This window comes from Primulina eburnea, chromosome 18, assembly GCF_022965805.1.
Source record: "Primulina eburnea isolate SZY01 chromosome 18, ASM2296580v1, whole genome shotgun sequence".
In the NCBI taxonomy this organism is placed as follows: domain Eukaryota; kingdom Viridiplantae; phylum Streptophyta; class Magnoliopsida; order Lamiales; family Gesneriaceae; genus Primulina; species Primulina eburnea.
In genome coordinates, this window is record NC_133118.1 from 28,621,664 (window position 1) to 28,637,678 (window position 16,015).

At 33.6% G+C, this 16,015-nt stretch overlaps 2 protein-coding genes across 3 annotated transcripts; both read left to right on the forward strand.

Annotated features, from left to right (window-relative positions):
• Positions 1-545: 545 nt before the first annotated feature.
• LOC140819505 (DEAD-box ATP-dependent RNA helicase 20-like) lies at positions 546-5,192 on the forward strand. 2 transcript variants are annotated; one of them, XR_012115230.1, is made up of 10 exons: positions 546-690; positions 1,212-1,879; positions 2,071-2,250; positions 2,337-2,498; positions 2,594-2,748; positions 3,109-3,201; positions 3,353-3,438; positions 3,511-3,737; positions 4,281-4,447; positions 4,573-4,787. XR_012115230.1 is itself a non-coding variant. In XM_073179628.1 (10 exons), the coding sequence occupies exons 1-10, from the start codon at positions 632-634 to the stop codon at positions 5,036-5,038; spliced, it is 1,986 nt and encodes a 661-aa protein (XP_073035729.1). In that variant the 5' UTR covers positions 546-631; the 3' UTR covers positions 5,039-5,192. The 2 variants fall into 2 exon arrangements, 1 of the variants encoding a protein (XP_073035729.1); XM_073179628.1 differs by lacking the exon at positions 4,281-4,447 and adding an exon at positions 4,917-5,192 and having other exon boundaries at positions 4,573-4,806.
• A 1,870-nt stretch (positions 5,193-7,062) lies between these two features.
• On the forward strand, positions 7,063-7,717 carry LOC140819966 (large ribosomal subunit protein uL15x-like). The gene has a single exon (XM_073180250.1). The coding sequence runs from the start codon at positions 7,109-7,111 to the stop codon at positions 7,547-7,549; it is 441 nt and encodes a 146-aa protein (XP_073036351.1). The 5' UTR covers positions 7,063-7,108; the 3' UTR covers positions 7,550-7,717.
• Positions 7,718-16,015: the final 8,298 nt, after the last annotated feature.

Below are 16,015 nucleotides of genomic sequence, written 5' to 3' on the forward strand. Positions count from 1 at the left end.
TGAGACGGTCTCATGGGTCGTATTTTGTGAGACATATATCTTATTTAGGTCATCCATTAAAAATATTATTTTTATTGTGAATATCGGTAGGGTTGACCCGTCTCACAGATAAAGATTCGTGAGACCGTCTCACAAGAGACCTGCTCCTAATTTTTAATTTGTTTTTTTAAGAGTTTGTGATTTAAGCTTATAATTTTTTTTAGTTAAAATTTTTAAATGACTAAAAATTACTACCATACATGATATAGTTGGAGAAAAATTTAAGTGGTACCTAGAAGAAATATAATTATTTCTAACAAAATAATTTAATATTAATATGATTTTTTCAAAGTAGAAAGGAAATTTAAATTAAGTAAGTAAATTAAATTAAATAACTTCAATAGTATGTTTTAATAAAATAATGAGGGGAAGTCGAATTTTCAAAAAATTAGGGGAGCAAAGTATGAATACTTTAGCTCAAGGATGCAATTGTAATTACGAGTTTCGGATACGATGTTTCGTAATTTGGCAATACTACGGGGAGTATTATGTAATTTGAGAAATCGAGAAATCGAAAATGAATGACACGTTCAAATTCTTTGTTTTCTAATTTTATTCCTGATTCCCTCTCAATCTGCCTTCCATAACCCTAATGTACAACAACTACGATCCCAGGCTCCAGGATGCAGCATCCTATCGCCAGCGCCGAAGGTATTTGCTTGTATTTTGTGTCTATATATTTGTTCTACGGCGTATATGTATTTCTCTGTGAATTTTGTCGTTAGTTCCAGGTATATTGTATCGATTTAGCACAATTTTGTCGTATTTATTGTTAATTGCTTTGTGATTTTGTGACTTTAAGTATATTATGTTTGTGTACCTTTAATTGGTTATGTGTTGTTAATAGTTTTGCAAATTTTGTGCCTTTTTTTGTATATTTTGCTTGTGCGTTTATTGTATTCGGGTCATCCCTTTTATTGTGATTTCGTTTTATTTCCTTTCAATTTGGAACGTTTGGGCAATTGGGCAAATTGATATCCATATATTTTACTGATGACATAAGTTTATTTGGGAGAAGGTACTCCATTTTCCTAGGGTTTTCCTTTTCTTTTCCTTTAAATTTGTGATATTTGAGCAATCGATCAAATTGATGTTTTTATTTACATTAAAGTGAGCGGGTTCAGTGATTGATGGCCTTCCTGATGGTGCTATTATTTCATTTTGTACTGCAGCGGTTTCATGGGACAGCCGCCGATAGAGATTCCGCCTCCAGTGCCAAGTGTTGGGCCCCCACCCAGCTATGATCGTGGCAGAGGTCACGCTTCTTATGGAGCCATTCCCATGGTACCACCACATACAGCGGTTGGTGTAAGAGCTGGAGGAGGTAGTGTTGGTTTTAGTGGGTATCCTTCTGTTGATCACGGTGTTGGGAGAGGGTATAATGTGAGCTATGGTGGTGATTTTTCTGACAGGGGCAGGGGCGGAGTTGGAGGTCGAGGATTCAACAACAGTGGATTTGGAGATAGGAGAGGTGGCGGAAGAAGCCATGACAGTGGGAGGGGAGCCAGTGTCTCTGGAAGGGGTTTTAATCCAAGTCATAGTAGGGGTAGGAATGTTGATGAATTTGGCAGTGGGCGTGGTGCTATCAGGGGTGGTTTTGATGGAGGCCGTGGTGCAAGAGGGGGTAGGCCCAGGGGTGATGACTTAGATTATGTTAATCTTCCAGAGCAAGACTTTAGAGGTTTAGTTGGGTTTAAAAAGGATTTTTATATGGAAAACCCATCTGTCAGGGCAATGACCGAGCTAGAAGTTTCGATGTATCGTGCAAGGCGGGAGATTACTGTTGAAGGTCATGATGTTCCCAGGCCAATTAGAATTTTTCAAGAAGCAAATTTTCCTGGTATATATTATTTATTATATCAAGCCAACTTTTCTGCACTAAATATTTCATGATGACCAGTTTAAGTCGCACATAAATTATTGTGTCTGTGTTAGTTTAACCATTTTGCATGTTCCTTTATTTTATTTTACTTTTTGATTATTAACTTTTTAGTTGCTTTAATTAAGCTTATGAATTTATTTATTTTTCAGATTATTACCTGGAGGTCATCGCTAGATTGGGCTTTGTTGAGCCAACTCCTATTCAATCCCAAGGATGGCCGATGGCTTTAAGGGGTCGAGATCTAATAGGTATCGCTGAGACTGGTTCTGGAAAGACTTTGGCATATTTGCTTCCTGCTTTTGTTCATGTTAGTGCTCAACCCAGGCTGAGTAAGTCCTTGTGCGACTTTTATTCTGTTGCATTCCTTTTATCTGTGTGCATATCAATCTTGTGATAAAGCTAACTAGAATAACAGGACAAGGTGAGGGTCCAGTTGTACTAGTACTAGCACCGACTAGAGAATTGGCTGTTCAGATTCAAGAAGAAGCTGTAAAATTTACTTCATATGCAAACATAAGGAGTACTTGCATCTATGGTGGTGCCCCAAAAGGTCCACAAGTTCGTGACCTTAAAAGAGGTATCTCACCTTTTTCATTTGTTTTCAATATTAGTTAAGACGTCGGAATGATGATTTCTATTTTTTAATTTTTGGAAATTGCTTGAAAATATCAGGAGTTGAAATTGTCGTTGCTACGCCGGGCAGATTGATAGATATGCTAGAAGCGCAACATACTAACTTGAAAAGAGTGACATACCTCGTACTGGACGAGGCTGATCGTATGCTAGATATGGGATTTGAACCTCAAATCAGAAAAATTGTTTCTCAGGTATGGAGACAGGTTTCTGTTTCATTTACAAGTGTAATAAATTTGTGTCTAGTTTGACATTTATGACCTTGTGGCTGGATTTTTGAAAAGGGCCTCAATGACATGAGAAATAATGCATGGCAGTTCTATGTCTTCATTTTAAAAATCTAGATGTAGCTCATGTATTGGTTCTCCTTTATGATCTTATTGTATGAATTCGATCCTCCAATTTTTGCATACTATACTTTATAATATGTTGGAAAACTGTAATATAGAAATAGTAGCAGTCAAAAGAAAGATGATAAAAACATGATATGTTATTGAACTACTTTTATCACCTTACTGAAAGTTCAGAGGTTTAATCATTTTCACTCAATGCAGATACGTCCTGACAGGCAAACATTGTACTGGAGTGCCACATGGCCAAGGGAGGTAGAGACTTTGGCAAGACAGTTCCTGCGCAATGCATACAAGGTTTGTCTTGAATTTTTCATAGTAATCATTTTATCTGTTGTACAAGGTCAGAGTGATCAGCTTGACTGCTTCTCCTTAGAAAGATTGCTAGATTGTATGTACTTCTAGTTCAATACATGACATCTTATCTTATAACGTTGATGTGTAACAGGTTATCATCGGGTCTCTGCATCTGAAAGCGAACCAATCTATACACCAAGTTGTTGAAGTTATGAGTGATTTGGAAAAGTATAACAGGTGATTTTTGTTGCTACACTCTGCTCTTCTCTCGGTACTTCTTTTGTTGCTTACTTCATAATCTTTCTGCAGGCTGATCAAATTGCTAAAAGACTTGATGGATGGAAGTAAGATATTAATTTTTGTAGAGACAAAGAAAGGTTGTGATCAAGTCACAAAACAGATGAGAATGGATGGATGGCCAGCTTTATCTATCCATGGTGACAAGACCCAGGATGAAAGGGATTGGGTCCTGGCTGAGTTTAAAAGTGGCAGAAATCCGATAATGGTTGCCACTGATGTGGCAGCTCGTGGTCTTGGTAGGATTAATCTCATAGCTTAGGAAATTTTTAGTCTCACGTTTTGGTTTTCCAAATATATGGGCACGTCTCCCGGCTGTCCTCCATGTTCCTGAGAATAATGTGGTTTGGGTGCATAAGATGGTGCTATCGTGCGTACTGGCTGCTACCTATAGAACTTCGCTGTTGTTCTTGAGTGGTGCCTTTAATGTCAGAGGAGGAATCACTGGTTGGATTCAGGATTTGAGTTTATTGTATCCCTTGAATAGGTCCAATTGCCCAGAATTAGTTTAGGATTATTTTAGAATTTGGTTGAATAGCAAGGAGAATAGCGATTTGACTGTTCGAAACGATTCCTCTTCATGGTATACATGCCTTAAGATATCAGCTTCTTTAGACAGACGCGAGGGACGAGGTTTACCAATGTACTATTCCTCTGTTTTAGGCTAGGAAATCATAGCTTAGTGAATTTTTTGATTTGTGCTGTCTTTGGTATGCAGTGATCATTTCGACTCTTAACTTAAGAAACCTAATTTTTATTTATTGGACATTTTCTGCATGCAGTGTGCTCCTGCGTGTCTGAGTAAAATAGTTGAATTTCATGCACCCATCAATCCACACTCGGGAAGCTGGTAGTCTTGAAAGCCGGTTGACTCTTGCGAGATTGTACATCATTGGAATTCGATTTTGAATTGTAGTGGAGGAACCGCTCCTTATCCCTGTAAAGCTAGGTAGGCACCTTTAAAGAATGTGTTCAATCTTTTGTTCGAACAGCTTGGATCTTAGGAGTGCAGGGATAAGGGGATTGTCCAATAATGTCTACATCTGATGCAATTTTTCTCTGTGCTGCTTGTAGATGTGAAGGACATAAAATGTGTCATAAATTATGATTTCCCAACATCTCTAGAGGATTATGTCCACAGGATCGGTCGAACCGGTCGTGCAGGAGCTAGGGGCATGGCTTTTACATTTTTCACTCATGGAAATGCCAAGCATGCAAGAGAACTTATAAAAATCCTGCAGCAAGCAGGGCAAGTTGTTCCTCCTCAACTCTCTGCTATGGCACGAACCGGTGGCTCTAACATGGGGGGTAAGCATTCTAGAGTTTCATTTGTCAAAATAGCCTTTCTTCACTTCACTTGGAAATTTTCAATATCCTTCAAGGGTTTGGTTACACACACTCATTAACTTTCTTGGCAGCTTCTGGAAGCAACATCCGAGGACGCGGATGGGGACGTGGTCGAGGAGGAGGAGCTTTTGGCAACCGTGGTGCGGTTTCTGGAACCAACACTATTCCTCTTGGTGGCAAGAGGCCATGGTAGATTTTACTAAATTATTATTTGCTTGCATTAACCGGGGAAAAAAAGACTTGTTTTAATTTGCGGAGTGCTGAAAGTGTGCCGGGTTAAAAATGTGTTTGTGTTGCTATGAAGATTGGAAGAATACACTTTAAGATTATTATAGTTTGTGCAATAATCCGCGTGTTTGTCGAGATGATTGGTGTAGTCATCTCGCTCCTGTCGCCTATTACACGGTTAGTTTATGCTACTCCGCGAATCTCTTTCAAAGCCAACTCATGTTTTTACTCTATTTTCATTACGAAAATGTCTCACGTCAGGATCCGTTGCTCAAACCGAATCACGCCAACGTTATGAAAGTTCCTGGATTGTATTGTATGGACTCCATGTATTAGCACGAGTGCCGAATACCTTGTTTCCAATTTATGAATTTAGGTTAGAAAGGACATAAATATAAGTATTTCAAGTCTTGTTTGTGTGGTGTGTGTTAAAACTCCCAACAATTCAATAACCATATGTTTTTCCCATACGCATAAGTAATAAACTACTCAAATATGTTTCAGTTGTAGTTTATACGTAATTATTCGTAGTCACTTGATTTATTAGGATAAAAATTTTAAACGAGTTTTGAATACTTGATATGATTTTAAATATTAAATATTTTGACGGGCTTGTATATTATAAAAATTTTAAGAAATCGAGGGGTGTTTTACGAGTTTATATTTGTGAGACGGATCAATCTGATTGATAAATTTTGTCATCTCACGAATCAATTTTGTTGATTTTTGTGTATTAATTATATGAGTATCCAACCTGATAAAAACCCTTGACTTTATTGTGTGGCATAAATTTGTGTGAGATGGTCTCACGAGTCGTATTTTGTGAAACAGATCTTTTATTTGAGGCATTCATGAAAAAATATTATTTTTTATGTTAGAAGTATTATTTTTTTTTATTATGAATATCGGTAAGATTGATTCGTCTCATAGATAAAGATTTGTGAGATCGTCTCACGAGAGACGTACTCTTATTGTGTCAAATATGATAAGCTTTATATGCAATTTGTAATTTTTTAAATGCTGCTCTGACATCCTTTGGGACAACATGAAAAATTCGAAGATATTATGCTCATTGAGCAGTGGAGAGATCTAAATTTTTTGTATATTGAAAAATTATGTAGCTTTCTGCTTCACATGGTTATAAAAAAAAATAACAATAAAGATACAATAGCAGCTCTCCCAAACAAATTTTAAAACAATCGAGGTAGAGAATAATTTCTCGAGACATTTTTCTGATTATTAATTTTTTTAAAAAAGAAATAAATATAGTTGGAATTTTGATGTGTACGTATTCTATTCGAATATGATGAAAGTTTATTTATATTTCTCAAATTCAATTTGAATTTGATCTCGAGTTTGGATAAAAAAAATTCGGGCATATTCATGAGCTATTATTCGAAAATAAATATATGAAATGCTCGAATTTTATTTATTTAATATATAATTATAATTTATTTGTAGGAAAAAACTTGTGTGAGACAGTTTCACGGGTCGTAGTTTGTGAGACAGATCTCTTATTTGGGTAATCCATGAAAAAATATTATTTTTTTATACTAAAAGTATTACTTTTTATTGTAAATATCAGTAAGTTTGACTCGTCTCACAGATAAAGATTCATGAGACCGTCTCACAAGAGACCTACTCTTATTTGTAAAATAATTAAAACATCGATTTATCGAACAAAATAATTTAGGTTTGAGTTTTATTCGGAAAAAAGTTTTAATTTAAAGATATTTAGCTTGATGCCTTCATATTTATGGTGAAACTTAAATTTTGCTTGATATGGAAAAAGGTTAAATGTAAAGTAGTGATAATAAATAAAGTAATTGAACCAAAATAACTTGAAAAATCACAATTTTTTATTTTTATTTTTTTAAAAAAATTGTGGGTTTACAGTTAATTTTTTACGGTTGACAAGGGTAACATCGTAATATCAAACCTTTTGTGAAGCCCTAACGCAGCTGAGTCCGGTCTATATAATCTCCTCGACCATTTCCTTTCCGCCGAAATCCTCTTCCTCCAGCGTCGCCGCAAAATGACCACCAGATTCAAGAAGAACCGCAAGAAGCGCGGCCACGTGAGCGCCGGTCACGGTCGTATCGGGAAGCACCGGAAACATCCCGGAGGTCGGGGAAACGCCGGAGGCATGCACCACCACCGGATCCTCTTCGACAAGTATCACCCTGGGTACTTCGGGAAGGTGGGTATGCGTTACTTCCACAAGCTCCGCAACAAATTCTTCTGTCCCACGGTGAACGTCGACCGGCTCTGGTCGATGGTCCCCCAGGAAGTGAAGGACAAGGCGTCGAAGGACAAGGTGCCATTGATTGATGTGACACAGTTCGGTTACTTCAAGGTTTTGGGGAAGGGTTTGTTGCCCGCTGATAAGCCCGTAGTGGTGAAGGCGAAGCTCGTGTCGAAGCATGCGGAGAAGAAGATTAAGGAGGCTGGTGGCGCCGTCGTGCTCACTGCTTGATTAGGGTTTGGTGAATTACTGTTTTTATGCATTTTGATTAATTCGAAAGATTACTTTTGGGGTTTTGTTTCTTGAAGATTTTGAATTGAACTGCTATATTAGTATGAATGTTTTGAAGAATTTGAAATTGAACTGTTATATTAACATGAATGTTTTGATTTACAGTCATTTCTTGTTTTAGATTAGATCTCTTTGATGTGTGAATTGATTAATGGGATATCAACAGTGCTATTTTGGGGGAAAATTATGCTTTTTGGAAAAATATTTCTCGTGGAATTTGAAATTTGCTTCCATAGTTGAAGGTTATTGTAAATTACTTGCTTTGCATGAATGTTTGTGCTCATACATCTCTGTAGCTCCTTAGAATAGGCCACATAGCAGATTACTTGGGACATACTAAATAGATGATTTTCGAGTTTTTTGCTACCTCGATCCGTAGCATTGAACTTCCATTCCATGGTTTATTCAAAACAATAGCTGCAATTCTTGGTATAGAGGCCGCCATCTTTGATGCTTGGCCTGCTTTTATCCTTTGCACTCATCACAGGACAAGTCGAGTAAACGCACCGGTATTCTAGTCTACGAAAATCATATTTGAATGAAATTGTGAAAACCTCGGTCATGGTTAGTATAGGTGTGCGAATGCAACTCATTCGAAGTCGGGTGGCGATTGGCATAAGAGCACTTTACTCTGTTTGAACTAGTTTTATGTCGCATCTAACGTGGATTGGAAAACCTATCGATCAAAAATAAAAGAAATGATAATTTGTTAGTAAATGAAGATGAGTGACTGTTTTCTTGCATTTCTTACCGGATTCATCCTCCTTGTATCAATGCGCACTGCACTGCTTCGTCGACAAGGCGTGCCCTTTATAAAAGGGCTTCACCTGGACTTGCCTTCAAAGTGTAAGGCTGAGTCGTATTATTCATTGAGCACAGGCCTGTATGTTATGGTTTTTTATTAACTAAGGTGTAAACTACATCAAGTTCCGAGTTTCGAGTTCGACGATGAAATTCACGGTTACTCTCTCTACTATGATTGTGCCCTTTTAGTAGCACGAAAGTATTGGAGTTGATCTTGACTTGTTTAGCGCTTGGGTTTCGCATCTTCTGTGTGTAATGCCAATTGGTAGGTCTCATTGGTAGTTCTTGAAGGACTTCGAGTTTCATATGCAAAGATATTTGCTAATACTTTTCAAAAGATTTGATTTAAAAAATAGTTTATTACATCAAATATTGTATATCTTAATTAATCTTATTTTCAAATAGAAACAGTGTTTACTTTTCTTTGTAGTAATGTATTGTAATAAGGTGGTGTTGTACACAATCAAATTATTAATTAAACTTGTAAATTTGGTTGTTTGTTTTTATACAAAAAAATAAATTATAATAACTAAACTAACGAAATAAATATGTAAAATAAAATTATTTTCTCAAAATTTTGATTTATTTAGAATGTTCAGTTTTAAAGGGAAAAAATGGAATAATGGTGAGAAATTGGTCGAAATTTTTAAAAATTAGTAGTCGATTTATCCAGGAGCAAATGAAATTGCTTACAATGGGGCATTGGATTTGGCTCGATCGATTTCTATGAACTTAGCTGAATCTATTCCTCCTAAAAATGTGAGATTTATTTGAATATATATTTATAAAGAAAAATTATGAATGAATTTATAATAAAATTATGAGTAGGTTTTTTGTGAGACAATCTCACGAATCTTTATCTGTGAGACGGCTCAACTGTACCGATATTCACAATAAAAAATAACATTTTTAATATAAAAAATAATATTTTTTCATGAATGACCTAAATAAAAGCTCTGTCTCATAAAATACGATTCGTGAAATCGTTTCACACAAATTTTTACCTAAAATTTTATATAAATTATTGTGGAAGATGTTTTATAGTAGGGTTTGGAAAAGTCGTTGAATTTACGTGGGATAATCTTGTCAATTAGGTTCTTGAATTGATGATTAAAATCTCTCGACTTGTAAACAAGCCAACTTAATTCAATCGAATTCTTGATTTAATCTTTCATCGAGTGAGCGATTCTTCGATATCATTTCAAATTTATTCTTAAAATATTTTCTCTAATCGAGGTCCTTCCTCAAAAGTAAAGTCATTAATCCTAATAAAATCTTGTTAAATGGAATAATAATAATAATAATAATAATAATAATAATAATAATAATATTTTTTGCATCAATAATATTTCTCTCTTAATTTCTTAGTGAAATGTTTCTCGAGCTTTGATTTGCAAAAATAATAGATTTATTTCTCGAAACAAATTGAAAAATGCTCTCTATCTTCAATATTTTTGCCTAAAACTCCCAATATGAGAAGCCCAAACAAAGCCCAAAAAGTCTCGAATCGCACCCGAAAATGTATGAACCAGTTGAGGCCAAAATAATTATTAAAAAATTATTATAAATATCTACTTAGTGACAAAAAAAGTTACATAATTTATATGTACATAAATATATTGGTGGGGACACAGAACATTGTGGAAGGTTATGGTGAAATATATTGGAGACAATGATAGGTAACTTACCGGATCGGTTCGGTTCGGTCCGGAATTGAATCAGAAATAATTCGTTAAACTCGAAACCAGAACTGAAATCGGTTCTGTCATACCGGTTTCGGAGTCGCCCCATATCCATTCATAAATTATTTGGGGTGGTTTTATTTATTTTTTTTTAAAATAAACTAGGAACTGTAAAATAAATAAATAAAATAAAAAATGCTTTTATGGCTGTTGGGCTACACCTTTTTATAATTGCATTTTATGCAATTTTTTCTGACCATCTTAAATTTAGTTATAAATATAAGTTCATTTTTCACACAACAATTTCATCTTTCTAACTCAAAATTTCTCTATACTCAATCTCTTATTTGCTATTATTTAATATTTAATCTACATTTTACGTTACATTTAATAAATTTATTTCAACGGTGTCGTCTTCAAATAGTAATGTTGGTGGCCATGGTGGAGGTGCGGAGCGGGGTGTGCCTAGTGCCTACAATGAATCTGGAATTTGGTGAAATATTTGGATGCATTGTTGAATTCAACGAAGTCGAACCCGGCCATGATGAGGAAGAGGATGTGAAAATGCCAAACGAAGTTGATGGGCATTTCAGACATCGTCGTCTGTCGGAGCAAGCAACTTCATAATGAGGATGATGACGAGCCGTGCAAAGCGAAACAAAATTTGGGATAACTTCGAAATTTTTTTAAAAAAAGTGCGACAGACTCTTTCGCCGTGTGTAAGATTTGAAAAACCATATATTCTTACAAAACATGTGGTAATATTGATGTTACTGGAACTTTGGAAAAACATTTGATAAAGGTGCGTAAACTTGACCTCGATAACTTACCGTCACTAGATAGAGAATTAATCGAACAACAAATTAATCATTTAACTGCTATATGTTTTACAATTACAAAAAAAATTATCGAAAAATCATTATTATTTTGTTACAAAATGTTGACAACATTTTCTAGTAGCTGAACAAAGAAGATTATGTTGAATTAACTTGTACTATTCAATCCGATTTTCATAATATTTCTAAGCGCACACTTAAGAAAGATTTTTTTGATATATACAAGGAATATAAAGAATCATTAATTTTGCATCTTTCGAATATTAATTGTAGAGTTAGTTTAATAACTGATATTCAGACTAATATAAAATTAGAATATTATCTTGTTGTTACGTACTGTTGGATTAATGAAACTTAGACTACCCACGCAAAAAGAAATTATCTTTAGATAAATTAGAATCGTCACACACTGAATGTACTATAGCTCGATATGCTTTAAATATTGTTAAGGTTTATGACATACAAAAGAAAACAATATACATCATTTCAGAGAATGCGAGTGTCAATAATGTTGTGATTAAATATTTTAAAGATTCATTAAGACCAATTTTAGAAGGTAATTTTCATGTTAGATGTGCATGTCATATTATCAACTTATGTATTAAATGTGTCTTTGATTAATGCATGGATACTACGATAGAAAAATTCAAAGTATGTGAAAAATTATTACGTGAGATGAGATATGGTCATGATTGGAAGCACTATTCATTGTTAACAAAATTAGATATAAGAAATTCCGTATTCATGTTGAAACTTGATTGGACTTTTTGTATCACTTGGTTATTATTTTGTTATATTTTAAATATTTACTTACACCATATTACAACAATATAACGACAAAAGCTTTAATTTTGACAGACTATGATTTGGATATTTTGAGTAACTATGTTTTTTTGTTGGAAATTTTTGAAGAGGCAACCACAAATTTTTTGGTGTTACCTACCATACTGCAACCATATTTTTACCTCTACTTTTCGATATATTTTTTAAATTTATTAAATATCGTATCCAATGTTGTTACAAGTGATTTTGTTTCAAGTATAGAAGACAAATTTTTAAAATATTGAGAGATTACCCCAATTGTCTATGGTTAAGCAACCTTATTTGACTCTAGTCAAGGTCAAGGTTGATTAGATTTTTTGAATATTACGCTAACTTTCTTAAAAAGAATGATTACGATCAAATGAAATCAATCATGCATTCTCTTCAAAATTGTTCAATTTGTTCGCTAACTAACAAGGGTGGAGCAAGTAACCAGTCGGAGCCGAAGGAAGAACTGAAAGAAAAAGCAAAATGGGAGCAATCAACTTTTTTCAAAGTTGGAAACAACAAAATTTAAAGGAAAATTGGTTACAACAATAAAGTTCAATGATATACATATCTATTTAAGCCAGTATTTTCAGACACTGGAAAATTTCGATGTTCTAGAATGTTGAAAATAAATTCGCAACTTTATCCAATCTTAGGGACAATTGTAAGAGATGTCCTAGTAGTTCAATGTTCAAACGTGGCTTCCGAATCAGCATTTTCAATATACGGCCGAATTATTAACTAACAAAAACTTATTTAAAGTCGAAAATGCTTTACATACTAATATGTCTACAAGTTTAGTTTGCGCCAGGAAAAAAAATAAAGAATAGTACCGACTGATCTCTAGACGATTTTGCAAGCTCAAATTCCGAGAAAGATCCAAAGTTTTCCAAATATATTTTAGTAAATTGTGATGAATTGTAAATGTGGTCAATATTTCATTCACATTCGTATCAATCCATCTCACAGATATAAATCTGTTAGACCGTCTCAAATTAGACTTAATTTTAAAAAATGGGTATCATCTTAAATGGCGAGAATATATAATATAAGAAACAGAAAATTATATTTAATATTTTATTTTTCTATGTATCACCATGAAATGGGAGATCTTTATGGAAAGTAATTTATAAACAACATAGGAAAAGCGTCGTTTGTTGCGTGGACGATTTGTCATTTTCGGTATGATTATTAATTTTAATCCTAAGAAAACTTTTTCAACAATCAAATTATGTTATGTTAACCATGTAGTTTTGTTTATCTTTTAATTTATAGTTCTTTTCACAAGATGTTCTGTCGGATGTAATAACAGTTCAGTGTTAACCAAATGCTATATCATACACATATTGGGAGGGTAGGTGAACGTCGGTCACAGACTTCTGTGAGACGGTCTCACGAGTTAATTTTGTGAAGGCGAGTATTCTACTTGTGTCACAAATGAAAAAATATTACTTTTTATGCCAAAAGTATTATGACTTATTATTGTAAATATGAGCAGTTTTGACATGTCTCACGATAAAAATCTGTGTCCGTGAAACCGTCTCACAAGATACCTACTGAAGTATATAAATCTATTTAGTACCTGCTGGAGGTTGGTTGTCGATATAGACATCTCATGCAGAGACATCCTTTTGTCTTTGTGCTAGGGCTTTCACAATATTAATAATAAAAAAAAGCCATTAATAAAGTTGCAAATAAAATACTAATGTGAGCCAATTAATTATAGCTAATAATGGAGTGTAACTAGTCTACATTTTGGTAGATTCCAATATTTGTCCACTCTGATATGGTTTCTTTTCAAGCTTTCTATAATATATTATTATTATTATTATTATTATTATTATTATTTTATTATTATTAGAAAATGATGATTCCTTTCATTGTTGAGCTTTGGTGGTGTTATCATAAGTGGATTGCCAACTTATGATAAGAATATTGACATATTGATACTTTGTTTAAAATGAGATATCTTATAAGAATTTGGTTGAAGTTATGATCATTATTTAAAGGGTATATATTATTTGATGGAATAGTTTTAACTATAATTTCAAGTAGAATCATTTGAAATAACTTGTGGATGTATCTTGCATCTTTATTGTAGTGAAATTTTTCAAGAAAAAGAAAAAGAAAAATCTACATTAATATTTACTTTTTGAGTTATCTCAATCACACGTCACAAAATGATAATTAATCGTCTTTGCCTGAAAAAAGTATTTTGAATGTGGTGCCATTTGTTGGATTAATGACGCATCGTTATTATTGGATATAACTTTTGGTGAAACGACAGACGTTTTCTCCTCAAATTGATATCGAACTGACATTAATTTTTGATTTTCATCAATTGCAAGGTGATGATGAAGTTAACTTGGTTGGGGATTATAGGGAGCAAAACTTGCTCCAGGTCGGAGAATAATCTAAAGATGTTAAAATATCTGAATTACAATATTATCGCAACTATATATTCCGGTAAAGTAGCAAGAACTCAACCTTATAGCTTAACATGATATGCATGTCTTGTGATATAGTATTGCATTATTTATGATTGCTTTAATCAATGACATCTAAAAAGAATTGTCTTTACTTCACCAATTCATTCATAAAATATGGATCCAAATTCCAAACAAATATCTAAATGGTGGAGCATGGCAAACTACAAGTACATCCGTATGTCTAGATATATATTGAGGGCAAAGGAAAAAAAAAATATTTTGGTGGAAATATTGAAAAAAGACAATAGATGAAATAAAATAAGATTGATAATCAAGAAGGCCACATGTGGATGATAAAGATTCATACCATTTTAAGTGGTCGCTAGCTGTAAAAGCTTGAATATGACATGTAGTTGAGTCCCAAAGGACATTGGATAAGGACTTCATTCAATGTGACATGTATTCTCAAGTGTGTGTAATCAATGGAACCTGTAGGACCGAGTGCTTACCGCTTTACCAATAGCTATAACTAGTGGTAATGGTGCAACTCAAATCTTTTAAACTGTACAACAACTCAAGCACCACGGTTCGATCGCTCTACCAAGCAGGGACAATTATTGCACCCAACAGAACCACTTTGTGTCATCACATAACGTGATATCTGATAATTTTTGGGTCCGAGTCGAATAACAAAACCGGACTATCGAACAATAACTTGTGTACATTTTCTTGACGAAAAGATGCGTGTGTGAGGAAGGTCGGACCTGAGAATTTTCGGCCCTGGTCGAATGAACAAACCGGACCTTGAAACAATAAGTTGCATTTCATTCATTGTTGTTTACATTGTACTATTTTAACAAGTTTTACACATAAAACATAGTGTATGCGACATAAAGTGTGAAATGTAGATAATTACTGTAACTCTTATTTAAAATTTCGTAGATAATTAGAAATAAAGAAGAAAACTCGGGTGAATCTCAGGTTTTTAGAATTTTATTCAAGCTTAAAAGGATTTTCTAGATTTTTTTTAAATAAAATTTCTCGATTAACTGAGATGGTTAAACTAAATTTAGAAGATTTTATTTTCTATTTTATTTGTAAGTTTTTTTTTTAATTTTATTTTTATAGCAATTACTGGTTTGAAAATATTTTTTTGGGCTCCTTTTCAAGATTGGGTCTGAGTCAACCGCTCCGGAATTGTTTTAATATATAGTTCAACTATATATTATACAAAGTCACATTAATTTAACTCGAAATGTTTTAAAATATAATTCAAAATAAGTATCATGTTTCGTTTGCTTATCAAATCATCTCGATTGTTTTCTTCACTATTTCCATAACCCTAACTTTTAAATCGAAGAAAACGGAAAATCTATACTTTTAGACGAGAATCGATGCTTGTGAGAAGTAAATCTTTTTTTTTTTCCTATTTTGATCTCGTTTTTTTCCCTGATCTTTATAAGTTTATTTACGAAAATGAATACAAAATACATAAGAAAAATGACAAAAACTTGTATGAGACGATCTCACGGGTCGTATTTTGTGATATAGATCTCTTATTTGGGTCATCGATGAAAAAATATTACTTTTTATGCTAAAAATATTACTTTTTATTGTGAATATCGGTAAGGTTGACCCGTCTCAAAGATAAAAATTCGTGAGACTGTCTCATAAGAGACCTAAACAAGAAAAATTGCTCGATTTAATTGATTATGTTATGCGTGATTGGAAAGATGAGATGAGTTAAGATTAAAACTTTGATAAAGAAATCAAAGTTAGTGGAATTTCTTGTAGAAGTTTGATGGCTGTATAAGTTCAGCTACCCATTTTTTTTTTGTCCAAAAA

Coding starts and splice junctions, on each gene's coding strand:
- LOC140819505 (XM_073179628.1), top strand. CDS start 632: ATGTACAACAACTACGATCCCAGGCTCCAGGATGCAGCATCCTATCGC. Junction 691..1,211: donor TCCTATCGCCAGCGCCGAAG/GTATTTGCTTGT, acceptor TTTGTACTGCAG/CGGTTTCATGGGACAGCCGC. Junction 1,880..2,070: donor TCAAGAAGCAAATTTTCCTG/GTATATATTATT, acceptor TTTATTTTTCAG/ATTATTACCTGGAGGTCATC.
- LOC140819966 (XM_073180250.1), top strand. CDS start 7,109: ATGACCACCAGATTCAAGAAGAACCGCAAGAAGCGCGGCCACGTGAGC.